The sequence below is a fragment of the Salmo salar genome, chromosome 04 (genome assembly GCF_965601325.2).
Source record: "Salmo salar chromosome 04, fSalSal1, whole genome shotgun sequence".
NCBI lineage: Eukaryota > Metazoa > Chordata > Actinopteri > Salmoniformes > Salmonidae > Salmo > Salmo salar.
The window spans coordinates 22,023,040-22,046,633 of NC_138294.1; the positions used below are offsets into that span (position 1 = coordinate 22,023,040).

The 23,594-nt window shown below is 41.5% G+C and overlaps 1 protein-coding gene across 2 annotated transcripts in view; it reads left to right on the forward strand.

Annotated features, from left to right (window-relative positions):
* Positions 1–7,874: 7,874 nt before the first annotated feature.
* Positions 7,875–23,594, forward strand: part of LOC106602390 (polypeptide N-acetylgalactosaminyltransferase like 6) — a 247,826-nt gene continuing 232,106 nt past the window's right edge. Inside the window, exons 1-2 of one of the 2 annotated variants that reach the window (XM_045716609.2) lie at positions 7,875–8,321; positions 8,626–8,903. In XM_045716609.2, coding sequence (XP_045572565.1) covers positions 8,769–8,903 — 135 coding nt within the window. In that variant the 5' untranslated portion in view covers positions 7,875–8,321; positions 8,626–8,768. The remainder of the gene's footprint in view (positions 8,322–8,625; positions 8,904–23,594) is intronic. The other variant, XM_045716610.2, reaches the window with a different exon arrangement.

The following is a 23,594-nucleotide window of genomic DNA, read 5'->3' on the forward strand; positions in this document are numbered from 1 at the left end:
GGTCTTTTCCAGTGGTGATTTGCAGATAGAAATCAAAGGGTTGCATCCAAAATGGCATTCCCTGTTTAGTGCACTACTTTTGACCAGGGCCCATAGGGAATAGCGTGCCATTTGGGACGCAGGCAATGTCTCGTACATATTTTCCCACACAGTTGATCATGGTTCTTTAAAGTGACTTCCCATTAAACTATCATCATGCAGAAGCACATCCAGCAGATCAGATATAGATTCATGTAACTTTTATGCACCGTCTTCTATGTTGAGTTAAACAGCGTCGAGATATCAACCATAGGACAGATGTCAGATTAGATCAAGCGAATTGTTAATCTATGCAAAGAGAGATCGCTTTTATATAATCAAAGATGAAGACATCTGTGTGTGTGTGTGTGTGTGAGACTTGTGTGTATGCATGTGTGTGTGCCTGCCTGCGAGTGTGTACATACAGTACGTTTAAAAAGAACTAACCAGCCAACCCCTATGCCACTTACTCACAGAGTTGATCAACAACATATGTCGCCAAACCAACCAACTGGCAAAAGTTGGCGTGCCGAGCACTTAAAATATATCATGAATTCACAGTCTTGACACAAGCACGTACCTTGAGGCAGACAATTTATCTGGTTATTTTCAGATGAACGCACACTTCACATTTACACGTCACACATTTATTAATTAGCCCCAGGCCTGGCGTTTTAGCTTATTGCAGCATTCAAATTACAATAACTCACTGTGTATGTCATCCACACAGCACAGGGTAGTAAACACAGCATAATAAACATTCACTTTGCTTACACACACAGAGAGAGAGAGAGAGAGAGAGAGAGAGAGAGTCTGCTCATCAGTCTAGCTTGAATACAGTCACTAGTGTCTGCGTCTCAAATGGCACCCAATTTCCTTCATCAGGGGTGGGCAACTCTAGTCCTCGGGGGCCTGATTGGTGTCACACTTTTGCCCCAGCTAACACACCTGACTCCAATATTCAACTAATCACGATCTTCAGTTTTGAATGCGATTAGTTGAATCAGCTGTGTTTGCTAGGGATGAGGAAACAGTGTGACACCACTCCGGCCCCCGAGGACTGGAGTTGCCCACCCCTGATGAAGGGAATTGGGTGCCATTTGAGACGCAGACACTAGTGACTGTATTCCCTGCCTAATATGGTGCAATGCTTTTGACACGGGCCCAAAATAGTGCACTCCACAGGAAATAGGGTGCCATTTGGGACGTACCCAGAGTCTTAATAATAATAATAATAAATAATAATTTTTCTGGGTGCTTATATTTGTCCTATATTTGTCCTATTTGTCCTACCTCTCCCTGAGACACCCTTGGAGAGTGGGGTCACAGCGAATTGCTTCTACCCTTATGTTCGCAATCACACATGGGGTTGGAAGACATTGGAGACTGTTTGTGCCATGGCAACAACTTACAATAGGCCCAAGTCTCAAGAAGAGGATAATGAAATACACAGCTCTGCAAGTTCATCTCCTTCTCCCTCCTACCTCACAGTTAGATTCATGCACATGTTGGAATCATAGAAGGAATCTCAGAAGAATTGAGAACGTCCCGTACGTGTATGTTCTAGACTACCTAGTTTGGTCTTTTATTCCTAAAACAAAGTGATATTAGTGGTGTTATGAGTCATCGCTCTTTCACTGTAGGCTATACAAGGGCAGAATGAATCTAGCACGATATTCCTATTGTGTGTGGATGAGTAATAAGTCCACATGCAAAAGGTCTGGATTTTCTTACTTAAAATGAAGCTTTATATAGGAGTCATTACAGCTTTTCAAAAGGATTATTCGGCTGTCCCCATAGGAGAACCCTTTTTGGTTCCAGGTAGAACCTTTTTTGTTCCAGGTAGAACACGTTTGGGTTCCATGTAGAACCCTCTGTGAAAAGGGTTCCACCTGCAACCAAAACGGGTTCTCCAATGGGTTCTCCTATGGGGACAGCCGAATAACCCTTTTAGGTTCCAGATAGCACTATTTTTCTAAGAGTGTAGAGCTGACCCATCAACACTTTGATGAGGCCTGACATTGATTGCTTCAGCTTTGACTGGGTGACAGATCAATATTGCTTAGTTTAAAGCCTTTTACTGCAATGGGCTAGATCAGGATCACACAGAGTGATTATTGGTAGTCTTAAACAAATCTACTTTGAAACAAAATGATACAAAATGATACACATTGGTTATGGGCTTAAAAAATGAAGACACCTGTACCATGTCAGATATAGAGTTGAAATGTATTACATTTGGAGTTTACATCCCAATATTGCACTTGATATACATCACAGATTACTCAAATATAACAAAACTGTTTGACATAGAAACAACGGATTTTCGTCAGGTTTTTGGATATAATCTTTATTAATTATGAAAAATATGAATAACATTCCACCGCTTAACTGCATGAAAGGGTAACACGTACACCATCTCAAGTCAAGTGTGTACATTCAGTTCCAGTAAAAGGAACACACCTATTCATTCAAGGGTTTTTCTTTATTTGTACTATTTTCTACATTGTAGAATAATAGTGAAGAAATCAGAAGTATGAAATAACACATATGGAATCATGTAGTAACCAAAATAGTGTTAAACAAATCAAAATATATTTTATATTTGAGATTCTTCAAAGTAGTCACCCTTTGCCTTGCTGACAGCTTTGTACACTCTTGGCATTCTCTCAACCAGCTTCATGAGGTAGTCACCTGGAATGCATTTCAATTAACAGGTGTGCCTTGTTAAAAGTTAATTTGTGGAATTTCTTTCCTTCTTAATGCGTTTGAGCCAATCAGTTGTGTTGTGACAAGGTAGGGTTGGTATACAGAAGATAGCCCTATTTGGTAAAAGACCAAGTCCATGTTATGGCAAGAACAGCTCAAATAAGCAAAGAGAAACGACAGTCCATCATTACTTTAAGACATGAATATCAGTCAATATGGAACATTTCAAGAACTTTGAAAGTTTCTTCAAGTGCAGTCGCAAAAACATTAAGCACTATGATGAAATTGGCTGATTCCATATGTGTTATTTCATAGTTTTGATGTCTTCACTATTATTCTACAAAGTAGAAAACAGTGAAAATAAAGAAAAACTCTTGAATGAGTAGGTGTGTCCAAACTTTTGACTGGTACTGTATATTCACCCTAATGAGACAACTCTGCCCTGCTATCCCAACTAAAACAATTGATGCAGATATAGGCTGGGTCTGAAATGGCACCCTATATAGTGCAGATTGGACCTGTTCAAAAGTGACATGAAAAAGTCAAATGTGCACTTTATAAGAAATTGTGCATGGTCAATTTCATTAAAATCATTAAAATCCAGACAGAAAATATTTACACAAGAAGCAACCTATTATCACACAGTCAAACTCTCATTTCATTTAGTAAGTTCACCATTCTATGGTCAAAAGCATTGCACTTTATAGGGAACAGGGTGCCATTTCAGACGCAGCCACTGATTCATGTTACAAATATCTCTGGGATCAAAGGTTGACAAATGTATCTTGTGTGAGAGAGAGATAACTGTACCCTTTGCAGAGTTAACCAGTGGAAAGACATTAACATTCATATCAAAGACCATTTTGGTCACCACATTACCGTGAGCTTTCAATAGATCAAAACACATTTTCTTTCTCCTGTTTTCGCTTGTGTTTTAAAATCAGCAATGGTAATAGCTTTTTTTGCTCTGCGGTATATCAGAAACGCTATAAAGCAATCAAGCAGATATCATACACTTTTCACCTTGGAAAGGATATGAAGTCACTTTATTTCTCTGATTGATCTCAAATGTTTAATTTGTTCCATTAAATTGCCTTTAGATTTAGATGGCTTACTCTAGCCCGACACAATATGCTGTAGTCAGTTCGTTTGATGGATATGCTACATCGTAGTAAGTACGATGAAAAAGTGCCATCGCAAGATTTTTTTTCTAAAAGTTGCTTAGTTGTGAGTGTGTGAGTATGCGTGTGCAAGGGTGTATATAAATATATACATGTGTGTGTGTGTGTGTGTGTGTGTGTGTGTGTGTGTGTGTGTGTGTGTGTGTGTGTGTGTGTGTGTGTGTGTGTGTGTGTGTGTGTGTGTGTGTGTGTGTGTGTGTGTGTGTGTGTGTGTGTTTGAGCAGTGAGTGAGGAGAACAAGAGTGTTTGTTTTCAATTCTTTTAGACAGATGGTGCTCTCATTTGAAGATCCTGTGGAGTTTCCAAATTACAATACATCAGCTCCAAACAAAATCTATGGTTCAAAGTAATCAGATCAGATTAGAACAGTGTGTTTACCCTGTTAACTATAATTATGTTTACTCACAAGAGAAGCTATTTAGGCAGATAAACATTATATAAAGATATGCCAGAAATGTAATCACTAGATACATACAGTCAATAGTATTCTATTACATAATACAAGCATTAAAAACAGTGTCTAGGGCTGACATGTCACCCTATTCCCTACATAGTGCACTACTTTGGACCAGAGCCCTATGCCGGGCCATAGTCAAAAGTAGTGCAATATGTAGGGAAAGGGTGCCATTTCAGACACACAAAGTGGTGTCTTTTGGTCATATACAATACGAGGTTTATAGTACAGTAGTAATCTTTCCATATGTCTTCATCTGACCTGTCTATGCCATAGAGATACAGTACCACATCAGCCAATCATTTGTGAAGATGGATACCGCTACCAACACTGGCAATGAGTGGGGCTTTATGTGAACTAACTGCAGTGCCATATCTCACTACCTCTGTGCTGCTGAGCCAAGGGTCTGACGCTAAAAGTCACCTGGGGAGTCTTTTCCTTGGCTATTACATGCTTCACCTATGTCCCCTGATCTTAACTGTCTAATGAAAACCATTATGGTGATAATGGGATATCTAGCCTGGGTTCTCTGTCAAAAATCACTATAGTGAATCGAAACGGGATTGTGACACACAGTGGTATTGCGCTTGCTGTGGTATTGGATAGTTGCTTAGTGTTGCTATCATAAGATGTGTTCTAAGTGTGGTGTTGCCCTCATAACAGGCATTAAAAGTAAGGCCTGGAGTTTTTCCTTGACCATGTCAACTGACCAGGAAGAAACTCAGTGCCCTAGTTACAGATGTAGGATCTTAATTTGAGCATTTGCTACAGCAGGAAAATAATCCTGCAGCAACAGGAAATGTGAATTATTATGTGGATTATAATTAATGGACATTTTTGTTGGGGTTGATCCATTTTTCATTAGGGAAAATCAAGTTTGACATTTCAAAGTGACAAACTTTAGAAGCCTTTTTAAAACTCAAATACACTACAAGTTTGCATTTCCTGCTGTGCAGGAAAATTCCCAGCAACAAAAAGAGTGATCAAATTAAGATTCTACATCTGTATAAGCACACTTTACCGCTAAGTGCTAGTTGTACTGGGGTCAAGTTGATTGTTTTCCTTGTGGTTATGAAAGCACAGCAGCCCATGTTACGTGGGTGATGGTCGGTGTCCACGGTCCTGGAACTCAAAGCCAGACTGCTGGAGCGCTGGTAGTGAGTCCTGTCCAAGGTCCTGGAACTCTAGACGCCAGACTGTAGGCTGCTGGAGCGCTGGTCATGAGTGCTGTCCAAGGTCTTGAACCAACTATGTCCTAGCTGCAGTGTTTTTCTTGCTTTGAAAACATACTGAACCACTCATTTATAATGGACAACCTTGTTTCTTTGGGAGAGAGAGAGAGAGGGGAAGAGTGAGACAGAGAGTGACAAAGGAAGAGGAAGAGAGAGAAGAGAGGAGAGAGAAAAAACGGTAATATTCATTGCCTATAAAGTCTCCCTCTCTGTGTATTCTGAAATAATTGATCCTATACTTGATTTGACATTGTGACATAAGCAGAATGTCTAGTTAATTATACCTCATAAGAAGCTGCAAACGATTTTGCCGTGTATCTTTCATTGTTAAAATGTCATGGCATTTTGTATATTTTTTTTATCATTCTAAAAATGAACAATGTGAGTTAAAATGGAAAATCTCCTTATCTGACCAATTGATTGTTGGCTGGATCCTCTCCCTCTCTCTCTGCAGCTTTCACAAACTAAAATGGAAAGAAGATGGGAAAAAGTGGAGGGGGCACAGTATAGCTATAGGCCTTCTGACACTGACTGGAAGCAACATATTTTTCTCCTTCTTTCTTGATACAATCTTGTTAGTAAGAATTGTAATCCCAAAGTCCCAACACTAGCAGAACTTCGGGGCTTAAGTCAATAGAGTCTAACAACCATGGCTGTATAGAGGTTCTAGCTACACATCCATAGTGCTTGTTACGCTCGCTCTGCTGTCGCTATAGCGCTCAGATCTTTCCTCCATGTATTTCCTCAGCTTTCCTAATACAACCCGGGTTGGTTCTACTGCACTGTCAAGCCTAACGAGTGCCGTGCCTAATGAATCACAGTTAGAGGTTTACTTCAGATAAACTGGCATCGTCTGATAGTGATAATGGGTACAGACTTTGATAGCATTCAGTGAAGATCATGATAAAGCTGAGGAAGAAGGTCAAATGCCATGTTTCAACTGGCACAGTGCTATGGTGCACAGAGCCACCTGCTTCATACACACATCATTCATACACTTGTGTATGGGTGGGTAGTCAGACACTTGCCAACATGACCTCACCAACTCGGTGCATTACTTGCAGATGTTCCGTCTGTACTAACAGCGAATGGTCTCAACCACACCCCCCTCTATTGGTAGCCATGGAGACTGAAAACATAATCTGCTAGACCTCCGTGCCTCGGTGCACTGCTACAGGGGAATAATAACTGTGCTGTACCATTGCATCTATGCATTATTGAGGTTGTGGTCTGTGTTCAATTGGCTACAACCTCAATATTGACACCCACGCGTAGACGCGCACACATACACAGTGTGGTGAATACTTTGTTCTCCATGTATTCCAATACAATATTTACTCTCTCGCTCTCCTTTAGCATGCTTTCAAGTATGAAGCAGGATTCAATAGTAAATAAATATTTCAGCAAGTTCTGAGAATCTCCTCTCTCCTGTAAAGCAACTCTTTGCACATAAACAACATTTCATGGAAAACATGAACTGATTCATTTATTTTGAGGCTCATTTCATCTGAGCTGTGTTTGGTTCAAGTTTCTGAAGGTTATAAAGGAGTTGTGAATATATCCTGAATTCACAGATGGGCAACATTAATTCTCACTCTCAGGGTAAGCAACACACAGCAACAATATTAGCATTGCTTTAAAATGCTGCATTGTGAGTCTTATAAAAAACTCAAAGTGAAAACAACATTTTTCATGGACATCTGGGCCAGGGTTTCTGCCAATACTGCCAATAATTTAATATTTACTAATAGACACAGAGTTGGCTCATCCATGGACCTGTGTAAGTGACATAAATAGATCATTAAAGGGGAAATATGGTATTCAAACAATAACAAAGTGGTGACCCCACCACAACAAGTTGATTTAAAGTACAGTAGAAGTACTGTACATGCCAACACAGTCTGGGAGCATATGATTTGTCCCAAAAGGTAGCTAGCTACTGTAGCTAGCTAGTACTCTAGAGTTGAGTATCAGCTGTCCATTTCAGCTGTCCCCAATGTAGAAAATAGTAAAAATAAAGAAAACCCTTGAATGAGTAGGTGTTCTAAAACTTTTCACTGGTAGTGTATTTCTACCTCAATAAAAATGAACATGTTCATCATCTGCAATTGATTACTCCTATAGTGACAGGTGATGACATTTCTGCCTCTCTATCAATATTCAGTATCAGTGCAGTGCACATGATTAGATTCTGAATTTCATCAACACGTTCATTTGAATGCCAGACTGCAAAATTGTTAGGCTATCTATCCAAAGTGCATCAGGCAGCCGTCCAATGCATCAGTGCGCTTTGTTCTCTCGTCCGCTGTTTCGTGCCAAAGTGCTGTCGGATTCACTGCTATGTGGTCGCGTTGGCGCTCCTAGTCCCTATCCCACACCTCGCTCTTGCCTTTGAAGGGATCGCCAAGCCGTAGGAATGTTCCCACGTTAATGCGCAGTGCACGTGGTTCTTAACCGCAATATCTAAAATCCGGTATTGAGGAGCGACATTGCGAAAGAAGGAGGGGGAGAACATCATTTCTACCTAGATGTGGGAGAAATGCAGCTCGTGAGGGCTTTTCTGATTCATGAAGAGCGCGAGACGGACTCGAAATTCCCTCACGTGCGCATCGTGGGAGATAAAGCTGTTCAGCGCTTCTATTTTTGTCTTGATTTATAACAGAAATGCGGCGGAAAAGGACCTAAACAATCACGGTAAATGAGGCAACATGCAAATACGCACCGACAGTAAGTCATTGTGATGTGTTTAGTGTCGTCTGTTTAACCATTTGCGCTGTAAGTAGTAGGGTCACCATTTATTTATTTGAAACTGAAAGGTGTCACTGTCGTCTTCATCTCTGGTTTGAATTTAGTGACACATGTAGTTTACTGATTGTTAACTATGAGAGCATCGCCTACTGTTAGACTGGTAGTGTTTTTTTATGTGCAGCAAAATGTTTAAATTAGTGGAATGGTGGCTTCTCAGTCCTCTGCATTTGCGATTAGGCTAAATGTCAGTGCCCCTGCTGATACATTTTATTGTTTGTTTTAGGTGAACGTTTTTCAACAGCTCCCGCAGAAGGTGGTTTGCCACCGACCAACAAATAATATTTCAACCGAGTGGCACGAGCCAAGAAGAACGGACTCCGTAGTTTTTAGATATTGGGATTATATCTTCTTACTTGGGTGTCCACGATGAAGAGGAGACAGAAGCGAGTGTTGCAAATGGCCTTCGTATTCATGGTGGCTTTGATATTTCTGCCAAACGTCGGACTGTGGTCTCTATACCGGGAGAAACACCTGATGAAGTCGCACGAGGCCGGCGAACAGGTAGGTCTAAGGTCAAGTTACGTTGGCTTTGCCACTTTTTAAGCACCAAATTCGTCGCATTTCAAACTGGTGTAGCCTATAGTAACTAATTGGTGCTACAAAGTTGATTATTTTAAGTTCATGTAAAGTAATTGTGAGTTGGTGGAAAAGTAATTTGGCAACAACCTGCGCAGTCATGGCTTGAGCAACAGTGTTAGTTAGGAAGGCTTATCAATCATCCTTATCGCATCATCAGTTAGGCCCACATATCATGCATCTTTTCATCAACTTTATACTAGGCAAATTTTAATCTGGACCTTGAAGCCCAGTTGCACTGCTGATTTTCATTCTTCCCCTCTGAAGGACTGATTTAGATGGGTGTGGGGCACCAGTTGGTGCAGAAATTAGGCCTTTCGGGTAGAACATACAACCATATATTGTATTTGGTTAATATCGCCTAATGTTACCCTAATTCTAACCATTAAATGCAAAACAAATGTTTTTAATGCTTTTATACATTTCCTTGGGTGAAAGATGTGTATGCATACATTATACTTTAATGGGTGCTGCAGGCAAGCAATCGAGAGTCACCTGGTTTTAATTGTACCCAAGTTATTTTGCATCCAGGCCAATGTCCCTCAAATATGATAATATGTCAACCGTTGTTGTGATTGTGGCAGGCCCGGCACCAGGATAAAGTGACTAAGGGGGCAGTTGAAATCGGCGAGGGGGCACAATTTTGGGGCGTAATTACATTTGAATGACATTAAATTCTTCTTATATCACGCTATATCTCAATAAACATAAAGTTCAAATGCCGAGACTCCATGACCATTGAGTGCTTTTGAAGTGGCGGGTTGGTGTGCACTCTATCAGCACAATGGACAATGCTCTACACACTAAAGCGATACCGTTTTGAAAATGAATATAGGCTACAAGATAGATAGGGTAATTCACTTATTACAAACAGCCTATGTGAATGCAGCTGTACACACAGCCGTCTTACTACAATAATGCAAACTAAATGCTGAAAGTAGTAACCTAGTTATTAATGCAGGCAAACAAAAATATCGAATAGTAGTTTGGCTTAGAATACAGACAATATGTGAACGAATGAATGTGAACAGAACAAAACAGCGATACAAAGTATGCCTAGTAAACAAAATATCAAATCAATAAAGGCATGACAAAATATATATTTAGGCTAGTTACATTAACAGTAAACAAGCACAGTAAAGAAAAAGCAAATAGAAACCCAAAACACAGCCTACTTCGGTGAGATGCAGCCATGCACCGCTGTCTTGCCAAACAAACAGGCCTGTAGGCCCGGTTGAAACATGGAAAATCATGGCGCTCATGAGTTCAGCAACACGTTGTGATATGGTACAATACACTTCTGTGGATCAAATTCGATCCACATAATCAATTAAGCAATGCCAGGCTACCATACATGCATTTCCAATACGTACAGTTTACAACCACGAAAACCAATAGGCTACCTAGAAAACCATAATAGAATGTATCTATTTCTATGATGAAACATACTGATATGTAGCTATACCCAGGGGCATCATTTGGGTTCTTACATTAGAATTATATTGAATTCTGCTTATATCACGCTATACCACAATAAACATAAAAGTTCAAATGCCGAGAACATTGAGTGCTTTTGACCAAGAAGTGGCAGGTTGGTGCAAAATCTCAGCTGCGCTCTATCACCACCATGGACAGCGCCCTACAAACTTAAAGGCCTATAGTCTGGCTAAGGAAGTCATTTTGCCATTCCATACCATAGGTTTTTGCTGAAAGTACGCCACTGGCTGTACCACCAAGACTTTGATAAAAATCAACCAGCTAGATTGTTTCTTACCTTTTCAGAAGAGTTGCAGCCTCCTTGATGCTCTGTGGAACTTCCTGATTAATCGATCATTCCACTCTCCCCGAAATATTCTTGTAAGACCCCCAACAAATGCCAGTTGGATTAGTTGAGTGAACACGTTTCTCAAAGTGGAAAATTATTTCTCGCATGTAGCTGTGGATGCCCCAAAAGTCAATACGTGTCAGTGCAGTAAGCATGGTCGACATAGCGGAGAGAGGCCCAGAGATTCAAGATATCAAGTGTGGCCCATTTGTCCTCATTGGAGCCGGAGCGGGCGATTTCAGTCTGAAGAAACTGGCGTGTAACACTAAACTCAGCTTCCACCAAATCTGTTTTTCTTAGATCCAGCAGTGGTTTCATCTTTTTCCCATCTAGAAAGTCATGGATCTCAAGGGTAAACAGGGTCTCCACCAGTTGGCTGTTGCGTTTGCTGAATCGTACTGACATTTCACCGATGACAGCATCCAAGAACAGTCTTTTACACTCAGTCTCTTCTCCTTTGTCCTGCTGGCCTACTGTACTGTCCATCACATAATGCTAGAGATTTGTACTTACATAACGTTGTCATAATTGCTTGGAGCTTGTGGTGCGTCAGTGCCACTGGAACTGAACTGTCCACAAATGGCTTCGAACTCGCTGTCACACCCCGGCTTGTCACACCTCAGCACTCCAACGCCCTGCGGACCACTTTGACTCCAGTGTAAAGATCTGTTGCTTTTGCCTGGATACATTAGTTTGGAGGATGGAGAAGACTGAGGATTCTGTGCACCATGGTGGCTGTAAACATAAAGCCAGGGTCCATCATTGCCTTTAGCAGCCCTGTAGCCTCAAGGCTTACTTCTGTGTTGTACGAACGCATGCATTCGATGTCAGAGAGGAACTTCACGATGCTGTCACAACTTTTAACAGCCACTGAGACAGTAGCCAGGTGTCCCCTTCTCCATTGGCTGTGTTTGGGTACTATAGCTAAGCCAATTTCTGCTATCCACCGTGCCAGTGGCAGATTAGCTGGTTCCAGCTAGCTAAATAGGCTAAGGCTAATAACACTTACGCTTTTTACAGCTAGCTAAGATGCTAACTAAACTCTGTAGTGGTGGGGCGTGAGGCTGAGTTGAGTGAAGCAGTGTCAACGGTAAACTTGACCCCGCCCTTATAAATCTAAATCAAATATTACAGGCGGAGGCGTATCACGTTATTCACTTAGCCTACCGTAGATGAGAAGTGTTTTTTCCCGCTTTTTATGGAAACCAAAGGAGTCATACCTAACTACTGATACCGCGCGGCAGAGAGACACATTTTGCACCAACCTGTCACTCAATAATTGTAACTTTTTTTATAAAACTAAAATTGAGGGGGCTAAGCCCCCTTTTGCCCCCTTGTGGAACTGGGCCCAGATTGTGGTGGAAGTCACTGTGCTGTTTCCTAAGTGTGACTTATTATAACAAGGGTAGTTTGGTTCCTGAATGCTGATTGACTGAAACTGCTTTCCAGTGATGTGAACATTCAGAATATTATAGCATGAGGTTGGAGTACCATGGCACCAAATCCTCTTTAGCTTGTGTGGCTTGATGATCTCATTGAACACCTACAGCTTTTTGCCAGCCCTTCATGTTATGTAGCCCTAGCTGCACTCTGTTTAGCCGTGAGGCTTGTTTCATATACGCCTATCATCTTGTAATCTATTTCTGCTGCTGGGGGGTGCAGTGAAAACTGCCTGAGTCGGTTTTTGATTGCATCTAGTCATTGCCTCTTTCTCATTTGCCTGATCGTGATTTGCATTGCTGCATGGCGTAACATTGCCCTTCGGCACTGCATGGCCCCGTCTGTGTGAAGCCTTGTCAGTTCATCACCATTAGGCTAACCCAGGCTGTCGCCCTCTAGCTCCGGCCCGGGTTGACAGGGACAGAAACATCAGGCGGTGGTCATTATGTGGGACGACACCTACCGTCCTCTGCTCTCTCCACTGACCTCTACATGATACAAACTGAGTCACCCTGCTGAGATTGTCTCACATTCTATTTCGAAGTTGTCTGTCTCATAGAAAGAATGAGTAGATTGAACAAAGCCCCTCGGGCCAGTGCAACTTGATGACCAATGTCCTCTCTTGTCATTCAATGTTTTATCCACTGAAAATAGGAACCTCAGTAGGTATGTGTTAACTTTAGATTAGTGGTGTGTTGGTATTTATGGCAGCCATTTTACTGAACAAGGTGATGTCCTTTGGTTCTCTTGTAAGTCTTATTGATTCCTTTTGGTTTAGTTTAATCCATAGTGCCATAGTCTCTAGATTGAGCTCCTATACTACAGGCATTTGATACAAACAAAGCAAATCAAGAGAAGAAGAAGAAGAAGAAGAAGAAGAAGGTCTAGAACCCTTTAGTTGGGATCAGTAGGTCCCAGAGCAGCAACACAGGCGAACTGATGAGTTCCTTCCTGATTCCATGATTCAGAACCACCGAGCAGCCAGCCAATCCTCTGAAAGACGGAAGGGAGCGGCAGCGTTATATGCTCTGAGGGAAAAGGCTCATCCTCCGTGGCAGGCAACAGAAAAATGGGAACAGTCCCTAAGATCAGAATCACCCCGTTTCCTCCCCTGACTCAAAGTCTGCGTCCCAAATTGCCCCCTATTCCCTATATAGTGCACTACTTTATAGCCCTGGTCAAAAGTAGTGCACTACATAGGGAATAGGGTGGCATTTGGGAAGCTGTCCCCTGACTCAAAATCAAAGCAGCGGAAGTTTCACACACCAGCCAACCATAAAAGGAAAAAGAAGCCTGGGCTTGTATCTGTTTGATTGGGCCATTTTGTCTGCGGTCAGGGTGAGATAATTGACATTGGGGATGGATGTTTCTGTTGGGCCCAATTACCAACGAAGCTCACCAGATTGTCATTTTAGTTATTAACCTAGTCACCATGGTGATGTTTAGCCTATTATTACTGGCATTATGATGGACATCATGATCCATCTGTCTTTTATGTGATGCATCACATTGGACACATTATTGCCTTTGACCAGTTCTGTAACATTGTTCATACATTTCAATATAAGCAACTTATTTGTGGTAAGGGACCTGATCTCAGCTCACATGCAAATTTAGTGGCAAACAACAAACAACAGCTAGCATGTGTACTGATGGTGTGTTTTGTACCCTAGATACCAGGTGCACACACACACACACACACACACACACACACACACACACACACACACACACACACACACACACACACACACACACACACACACACACACACACACACACACACACACACACACACACACACACACACACACACACCAGCTGTCACTTGTGATGGGAGTATGCTAGATTTGGATATATGATGGCACACTGAGCAGTGACGTGTGAGAGACAGGAGTAATGCAGGCTAGGCCTAATAACATTTTGGAAGTGATGGAGGGCAACAGTACATTTATTACTGTTAATTTGTAGTGATGGAGCACTGTACATACTGTATGTATAATGCACAATGTCTAGTTTGATGTACTGTTTTATTTATGATGTAGGCTATTGTATTGTTTTATTCTTGTTTGGACCCCAGGAAGAATAGCTGCTGCCTTGACAGCAGCTAATGGGGATTCTAAGAAATACTAGATGGAAAATAATGTCAATGGTATTCAAACTTTTTCACCAGTATCTCTGGGGACTTTCTTCTAGGTTAGTGGTTCTCAACCTGGGGTACTAGTACCCCTGGAGATACAGTTGAAGTCGGAAGTTTACATACACATTAGACAAATACATTTAAACTCAGTTTTTCACAATTCCTGACATTTAATCCTAGTAAAAAATCCCTGTCTTAGGTTAGTTAGGATCACCACTTTATTTTAAGAATGTGAAATGTCAGAATAATAGTAGAGAGTGATTTATTTCAGCTTTTATTTCTTTCATCACATTCCCAGTGGGTCAGAAGTTTACATACACTCAATTAGTATTTGGTAGCATTGCCTTTAAATTGTTTAACTTGGGTCAAACGTTTTGGGTAGCCTTCCACAAGCTTCCCACAATAAGTTGGGTGAATTCGGGCCCATTCCTCCTGACAGAGCTGGTGTAACTGAGTCAGGTCTGTAGCCTCCTTGCTCGCACACACTTTTTTAGTTCTGCCCACAAATTTTCTATAGGGTTGAGGTCAGGGCTTTGTGATGGCCACTCCAATACCTTGACTTTGTTGTCCTTAAGCCATTTTGCCACAACTTTGGAAGTATGCTTTGGGTCATTGTCCATTTGGAAGACCCATTTGCGACCAAGCTTTAACTTCCTGACTGATGTCTTGAGATGTTGCTTCAATATATCCACATCATTTTCCGTCCTCATGATGCCATCTATTTTGTGAAGTGCACCAGTCCCCCCCTGCAGCAAAGCACCCCCACAACATGATGCTGCCACCCCAGGGCTTCATGGTTGGGATGGTGTTCTTTGGCTTGCAAGCCTCCCCATTTTTCCTCCAAACATAACGATGGTCATTATGGCCAAACAGTTCTATTTTTGTTTCATCAGACCAGAGGACATTTCTCCAAAAAGTACAATCTTTGTCTCCATGTGCAGTTGCTTCGTTGTACTGTGGATATTGATACTTTTGTACTTGTTTCCTCCAGCATCTTCACAAGGTCCTTTGCTGTTGTTCTGGGATTGATTTGCACTTTTCGCAACAAAGTACGTTAATCTCTAGGAGACAAAACGCGTCTCCTTCCTGAGCGGTATGAAGGCTGCGTGGTCCCAAGGTGTTTATACTTGCGTACTATTGTTTGTACAGATGAACGTGATACCTTCAGGCGTTTGGAAATTGCTTCCAAGGATGAACCAGACTTGTGGAGTCTACAATTTCTTTCTGAGGTCTTGGCTGATTTCTTTTGATTTTCCCATGATGTCAAGCAAATAGGCACTGAGTTTGAAGTTAGGCCTTGAAATACATCCACAGGTACACCTCCAATGACTCAAATGATGTCAATTAGCCTATCAGAAGCTTCTAAAGCCATGACATAATTTTCTGGAATTTTCCAAGCTGTTTAAAGGCACAGTCAACTTAGTGTATGTGAACTTCTGACCCACTGGAATTGTGATACAGTGAATTATAACTGAAATAATCTATTTGTAAACAATTGTTGGAAAAATTACTTGTGTCATGCACAAAGTAGATGTCCTAACCGACTTGCCTATACTTTACTTATCTAGGTCACAACAATAGACAAACACAGTCTGCTTAAACTAATAACACACAAACAATTATACGTTTTCATGTCTTTATTGAACACACCGTATAAACATTCATAGTGCAGGGTGGAAAAAAGTATGTGAACCCTTGGATTTAATAACTGGTTGACCCTCCTTTGGCAGCAATAACCTCAACCAAACGTTTTCTGTAGTTGTGGATCAGACCTGCACAAAGGTCAGGAAGCATTTTGGACCATTCCTCTTTACAACACTGTTTCAGTTCAGCAATATTCTTGGGATGTCTGGTATGAACTACTCTCTAGAGGTCATGCCACAGCATCTCAAATCGGGTTGAGGTCAGGACTCTGACTGGGCCACTCCAGAAGGCGTGTTTTCTTCTATTGAAGCCATTCTGTTGTTGATTTACTTCTGTGTTTTGGGTTGTTGTCCTGTTGCGTCACCCAACTTCTGTTGAGCAGCTTCAATTGGAGGACAGCTTAACATTCTCCTGCAAAATGTCTTCATAAACTTGGGAATTCATTTTTCCGTCGATGATAGCAAGCTGTCCAGGCCCTGAGGCAGCAAAGCAGCCCCAAACCATGATGCTCCCTCCACCATTCTTTACATCTGGGATGAGGTTTTGATGTTGGTGTGCTGTGTCATTTTTTTGTCCACACATAGTGTTGTGTGTTCCTTCCAAACAACTCAACTGTGGTTTCATCTGTCCACAGAATATTTTACCAGTAGAGCTGTGGAATATCCAGGTGCACTTTTGCAAACTTCAGACATGCAGCAATTTTTCTTTGGACAGCAGTGGCTTGTTCCGTAGTGTCCTTCCATGAACTCCGTTCTTGTTTAGTGTTTTATGTATCGTAGACTTGTCAACAGAAATGTTAGCATGTTCTAGAGATTTCTGTACTTTTTTAGCCAACACTCTAGGATTCTTCTTAACCTCATTGAGCATTCTGCGCTGTGCACTTGCAGTCATCTTTGCAGGATGGCCACTCCTAGGGAGAGTCGCAACAGTGCTGAACTTTCTCCATTTATAGACAATTTGTCTTTCCATGGACTGATGAACATCAAGGCTTTTAGAGATACATTTGTAACCCTTGCTTTATGCAAGTCAACAATTCTTAATCTTAGGTTTTCTGAGATCTCTTTTGTTTGAGGCATGGTTCACATCAGACAATGCTTCTTGTGAATAGCAAACTCAAATTTTGTGAGTGTTTTGTATAGGGCAAGGCAGCTCTAACCAACATCTCCAATCTCGTCTCATTGATTGGACCCCAGGTTAGCTGACTCCTGACTCCCAATTAGCTTTTGGAGTAGTCATTAGCCTAGGGGTTCACATACTTTTTCCCACCTGCACTGTGAATGTTTAAATGATGTATTCAATATAGACAATAAAAATACAATAATTTGTGTGTCATTAGTTTATGCGCACTATGGTCGTCTATTGTTGTGACTTGGATGAAGATCAGATTAAATTTGATGACCAATTTATGCAGAAATCCAGGTAATTCCAAAGGGTTCACATACATTTTCTTGCCACTGTGGACCTAATGATCCACTGCAAATGAGGGTGTAGCCTACTTTGGTTTGGGGTGTGATTGGGACTTTAAAATAACCCAAGAAGGTTGCGAACCGCCTTTAGCCTTTAGATCCAACTGAGAGAATTTTGATTTCCAAGTGACTGACTGTTATTGTCAGTATCCATTTCTTGACAAAGTGACAGTTGGAAGAGCAAGGCAGTCATTCCAATTAGGCTACCCACCACAACGTCATAGGGAGGAGATGCATGACGGTAATGCAGATGCAGAGCTGAGTGACAATGTGGCCATGGATGAATGATCTACCAGATATATTAGAACAGAGATGGGGTTTATATAAAACAAGAAACGCAAAAACATTGCACAAATCGTCTGTGGAAATGGAATCTATTTTCAGTGTGAGATGGGACAAAACAGGTTGAAAAGGCCATTCATGATTAGACTTGTAGTGGTTGTCACAAGGCATAAAAACCCTCTGTTGAAGGGACCCGATTTGGTGTGACATGCAAAGACTTCAATTGTGTGAGCGGTAATAGGTTGTTGGCTTGTTGGTAGGAATTCAATTGTGACCATGATATTTTGACAATGAATAAGAATATGAATCTCCAGTATTGTTATCATTCTTCTGAATATGAATTTGAATCAAACTCTCCCCGTATCAACAGTGAAAGAGGCTTCCCCATTACCATACAGAAAGAACACATAATGCATTTAGTAATTAAACCGGTAGTAATTAAACCTGCCAGTGTTGCTTCAAAGTATTGACTCCTAGCTTCCTCAGTACAGTATATTATTTTATAATGATTCGCTTCCTTAACGACTTCATTTTAGTTTCCTTCTGTTTTTATGACACCTCGTTATCTTCTCCCCTCACCGTTAACAATGTTTTTCTGTAATTACTGTGCTATTTTAGAGAACTGAGGTGATTGTGTTTCTGTGTTTATATAGTAGAACTATCATTATAGAAGTTGTTGATGTTGTTGTTGTTGTTGAGGTGTTGTATCATCAATGCTGCTATCATCATTTTCACCAGTATCGCAATGAGCTTGATTGCCGATCCTTTTCCAAAAATAGGTATTTTGGTGTTGATGGTGTTGTTGTTGAGTTGTTGCTCACATACTTACCATCTACATTCCACTCAGCTCCCCAATAAGCTTTCTGGCAGGACCAAGGATTTGCCACATTGTGTATTGATGATATGTATCATGAAGCTTTACATCATTTTCACCTCCAATCACTCCTTAATCTTGGTCAGTTTAAACCTGATTTGTCAAATGTGCCTTGTGTGCCGCTGACAGGTGGTAGAATGTGGTGGGAGGCTGTTTTGTGTCTTCTCAGAATAAAGGGCATTTCATATGGAGTGACTGCCTGGCCCTGTCTGCACAGTGATATAAAACGACTTATTCACCACCACCGACTCTCAGGAGGTGAGATCTAGACGTAATCGTTAAGGGTGCTTCCATAATGGCATTTGACTGGGCCCATAGGGTTCTGCTCAGAAGTAGTGCACTATGAAGGGAATAGGGTGCCATTTTGGACGCCCCTCAGTGTTGTGACGTGGGCATCTCCATTAAAGCTAAAAGCACTCCAATAGCACTTGTGTGTTTTTTTCTCATGCTTCTGAGAGTAATGGAAATAGGCTCGGTGTAATCACTGCCATTGTATTGTCAGACACTACACAGCCGTGCAATCTGTTTTAATGGTCATGAACTTATTTCAGTGTAAGAGGTAAATATAGCCACTTATTCAAGCCTATAAAGCTCACACCTATTTATTCTCCTTGTGGCACTAATCTAAATCAGTGAGAAAGTGTGGACATTGAATGTCTATCCATGTCAACGTGTGATCAGTCACAAATGCTCCCATACGCTAGACTAGGGCTGCATCTCAAATGGCACCCTATGCCCTATAGGCCCTGGTCAAGAGTAGTGCACTATATAGGGAATAGGGTGCCATTTGGGTTAGGTATACATACCATGAGTGTAATCACATAGATGGGCCCTGAATTGTCCCCGGCTTGTTCAACTGTCCCTCAGCACAGAGATGGCTGAGTTACGGCTGTTTAAACTGGCAGCACTGACTGACTCCTCCACTCTGGTGATTGTTATTCAAGGAGAGCAAAGCTTCTTATGTTTTATGGCCCTCTTTTCCTCCGCGGCGCCGGCGTTGTACCGTAGATTTATGGCGTTTAAAACCCACCGCGCAAGGTAATACTTGTCATCGGTGAAACATAACTAACAGTTAAATTAGACAGACAGTTTAACAATGTGGCCTGACAGAGGTTGTAAGAGATTATCGTGAGTCTGAAGGGTCATTATATTGCATCTATTAAAGGCAATCCAAAATCTACTTTTCAATTAAGCGGTTCTCAGGGGAGTAATTGATCATGGTTGTGACTGTCCACTCCACTTGATGGCTAGTACCTTTAAAAAAGGTACTAGCCGTCTAGCTTTCTCCTCCAATTATTATCTTGTTGGATAGGCTTACTTACAGCTGAGGAAAGTTTCAAGTTTTTTTAAACATTTTTGCTTTTACGTTTCAAACAAGAGTTTGTAGACCAAATCAAAATGTTCAAGTTGAAAATGTGATTTTAAAACATAATTAGTTGGAATCACCATCTCTCAACAAAAATTCCTCTCAGAAATCAATATTTATGATTATATCTTGATTCATGCTGAGATTGCCAGTCAGCCGTGTCTTCCAATCACATCAACCTTTGTTTTCGTCACTGTATGAAATTGAGTCAAATTCGATATGGTTCTGAAAAGGATGCCCCCCTGTCATTATGTCACATATTGTGTGGCGGTAGTCAGTGAAAGGGAGACTTTGTGTCCTGCTGTGTGTTATTGAGTTGTAACCTTTTCGTTGTATCCTACAGTATGGTGTGGAAAGGACAAAAAATAGGCGTGTCCTGCATTTGAAAGCAGACAGTTGGCCCAGTCGTGTTCTGAAAAGACCTATTGTCCTTCTTGGTGCAACCAACAGACACACCTAAGAATCAACCCAGCAGGTCGGACACACTGACTGAGTGGCTGAATGAATCGCAGCACAGCTATGCTCACAATAAACCATTGATTTATTTTAGCCTTCAAGTAACATGAATTTAAACCACAACACTACTTGTTAGACTGCGCCCCAAGAGCCACTAGCATCTTCCACAGCTTCCAGGACAGTTACTGATGATTTACCAGTGAATCAATGTAGCTTAATCACTTCAGTCACCAACGATGGGTATCTCTGTTAGTTATTAACTGCAGTCAGTTCTTTTCTTTGTGTGAAGGATGGGATGTGATATCTGATTGTTGTGGGGAACTGAGTGATTTGTAATGTGAGGAATATAAATGTCAACAGTGTATTAGTACACCAGAGCTGATTTAAATGATGTTGAAACTGGATCACTGCGGTGGATAGGATATTTTACCTAGGTTTAAATATGAATGAGCTTGATGAGTATCTTTTAATATTTTGCCGATTCCTCGAGGCTTATTTGAGAGGTGGTCTCAGGTTATCGATTTAAATTCCTTTATATTTCCTCTTTATCCTTTTAATGAACTCCCTTCATCATCCTCCCTCCTTTTTCCTCCTTTCTTCCTTCTACTAATTCACTGACTGCACTGATGAAAAACCCAAGCAGTCTCCCTAACTAGAAACGTCCTTGGTGCTTATTAGGATATTTGTGAGTCATTCCACTGTATTATCCTATCTCATTAAAAGCCCACGGTGCAGTTTTTGATTCTCTAATGGAGGAAAACTGTGAGGAATCATGTGTAGCCTGGATAAACCAGACTGAAAGCTGCACTCATTGGTTCAATGTTTTTTTTTACCAGTTTAAGGAATGTGAGTAATGTGTAGCCTGGTTAAACTAGACTGAATGTTGAACTCACCATTCACCTCAATGGAGAGTGCAGCGTTCAGTCTGGTTTAGTCAGGCTAAGAAATGGGTTCCCTGTGTTGTCAATATATCATTTATCTCTCTCCTCTATTCCTGTGTCATGAATTACTGGCCTCTCTGAAACACAAAGAGGTTGCACTATCTTTTTATGAGGAGGGAGATGTGTCTGGGTGAGGGATGCATGTGCCGTGCTGCAGCAGTGCTGGGTCAGGCTGATGAGAAAAGAAAGGGCCGGTCGGTGCTGGTGAGAGACCATGTAGCCAGTGAGTGACTGATTACTCAGCCTGTATACAGGGACAACTGGGACAGATATTATTCTGTAAAGTTTGGAATCTTGAATCCTCTGTAGTCCCATGGAGGTGATTCATCATGATTGTGTTGGGGTACTACGCAAGGCCTGGCCAAATACATCTACCTGTGTGTGTGTGTGTGTGTGTGTGTGTGTGGGTGTGTGTGTGTGTGTGTGTGTGTGTGCGTGTGCGTGCGCGTGTGTGTGCGTGTGAAAGCTGAGGAAGTATGTGTGACGACAGGGAGAGGGAACCGTTTGCTGCCGTAGCGACAGACTGACAGTGCTGCTTCCCACACTGTGAGAAACTGTGACATACGAGCAGAGCGAGGTGGGCACTGTTGTGTGTGTGTGTGTGTGTGTGTGTGTGTGTGTGTGTGTGTGTGTGAGATATTTGAGGGGTGTGTGTGGGGGGTTTGTTTCTCCTGCCAAGGCTTTTTGATTCCCTCCAAATTGTTTTGAGCAGAAAAATGCACTCTGTCACACTTCATGCTCTTTCCCAGGGCGATTTAACAGTCAGACACACACACACACACACGAGAGCCTGCCCGGCTCTCGCTCTACAGATGAGGGGATTTACTGAAACCCTCACAGCACCCCTCCTGGTCACACTGTGAACTTTTTATGGCTCATCCTTAATCACTTTTCTCCTAGTGTCTTTGCTTACCACTGAGGTAGACTGAGGTGGACTGAGGTAGACTGTATCACTCTTGTTGTTTTCAGATTATATAACTACTGTTAGAGTCAGCAGCACAAACAAATATGGTTGGTTTTCCTTCTGGCAAAACGGATTCATTATTTATTACACATAGTAACAACCACTGGTCAACCGCTGGCATACCGGACATCCCCGCAAGGAAGGGGGGCACAAAAAATAATTCAGAAACCTTTCTAATTTTCATATGTACTAGGAAGCTAAGTGTGTGTTTCTTGGGCTTCAGGAATGTGACTGAAAAAGTGCCTCAGGCCTTGAAAAAGGAAACATTTAACTGATTGAAATTATAAGGGGATATCAGTGAACAAATGGCGTGGTCAAGGCTCCGGACGGTGCCAGTGCAATGAGTGGGGCTTCCTCAGGTGTTCAGAAGCTGATTGCCGTAGAAACATCAGGGAAACTGGGCAGAAGGGAGTGGTGCTTCAAATACATCAATTCTGCAACATCTTTAATTGAGCCTCTCATTCTCCTTAATTGCCAGCCTCAACAGGTTGTCTGGTTACTGGACAGCCAATAAATTGTCAGATGCAAACAGATTATCATGTTTAGCAGATAACAGTTCTTGCTGGTGAACCAGCTTGGTGTGGCTGTAATTAGAGGTTGACCGATTAATCGGAATGACCGATTAATTAGGGCGGATTTCAAGTTCTCATAACAATCGGTAATCGGTATTTTTGGCCACCGATTTGCCGATTTAAAAAAATTATTATTATTTTTAATTGTTTTATTTTTTTTACACCTTTATTTAACTAGGCAAGTCAGATTAAGAACACATTCTTATTTTCAATGACGGCCTAGGAACGGGGATTAACTGCCTTGTTCAGGAGGGATTAGGGGGTTCGTTTTTGCAACCTTCCGGTTACTAGTCCAACGCTCTAACCACCTGCCTTACATTGCACTCCACGAGGAGCCTGCATGGCAGGCTGACTACCTGTTATGCGAGGGCAGCAAGAAGCCAAGGTAAGTTGCTAGCTAGCATTAAACTTATCTTATAAAAAAATATAAATCTTAACATAATCACTAGTTAACTACACATGGTTGATGATATTACTAGTTTATCTAACGTGTCCTGTGTTGCATATAATCGATGCGGTGCCTGTTAATTTCTCATCGAATCACAGCCTACTTCGACAAACAGGGGGTGATTTAACAAGCGCATTTGCGAAAAAAGCACTGTTGTTGCACCAATGTACCTAACCATAAACATCAATGCCTTTCTTT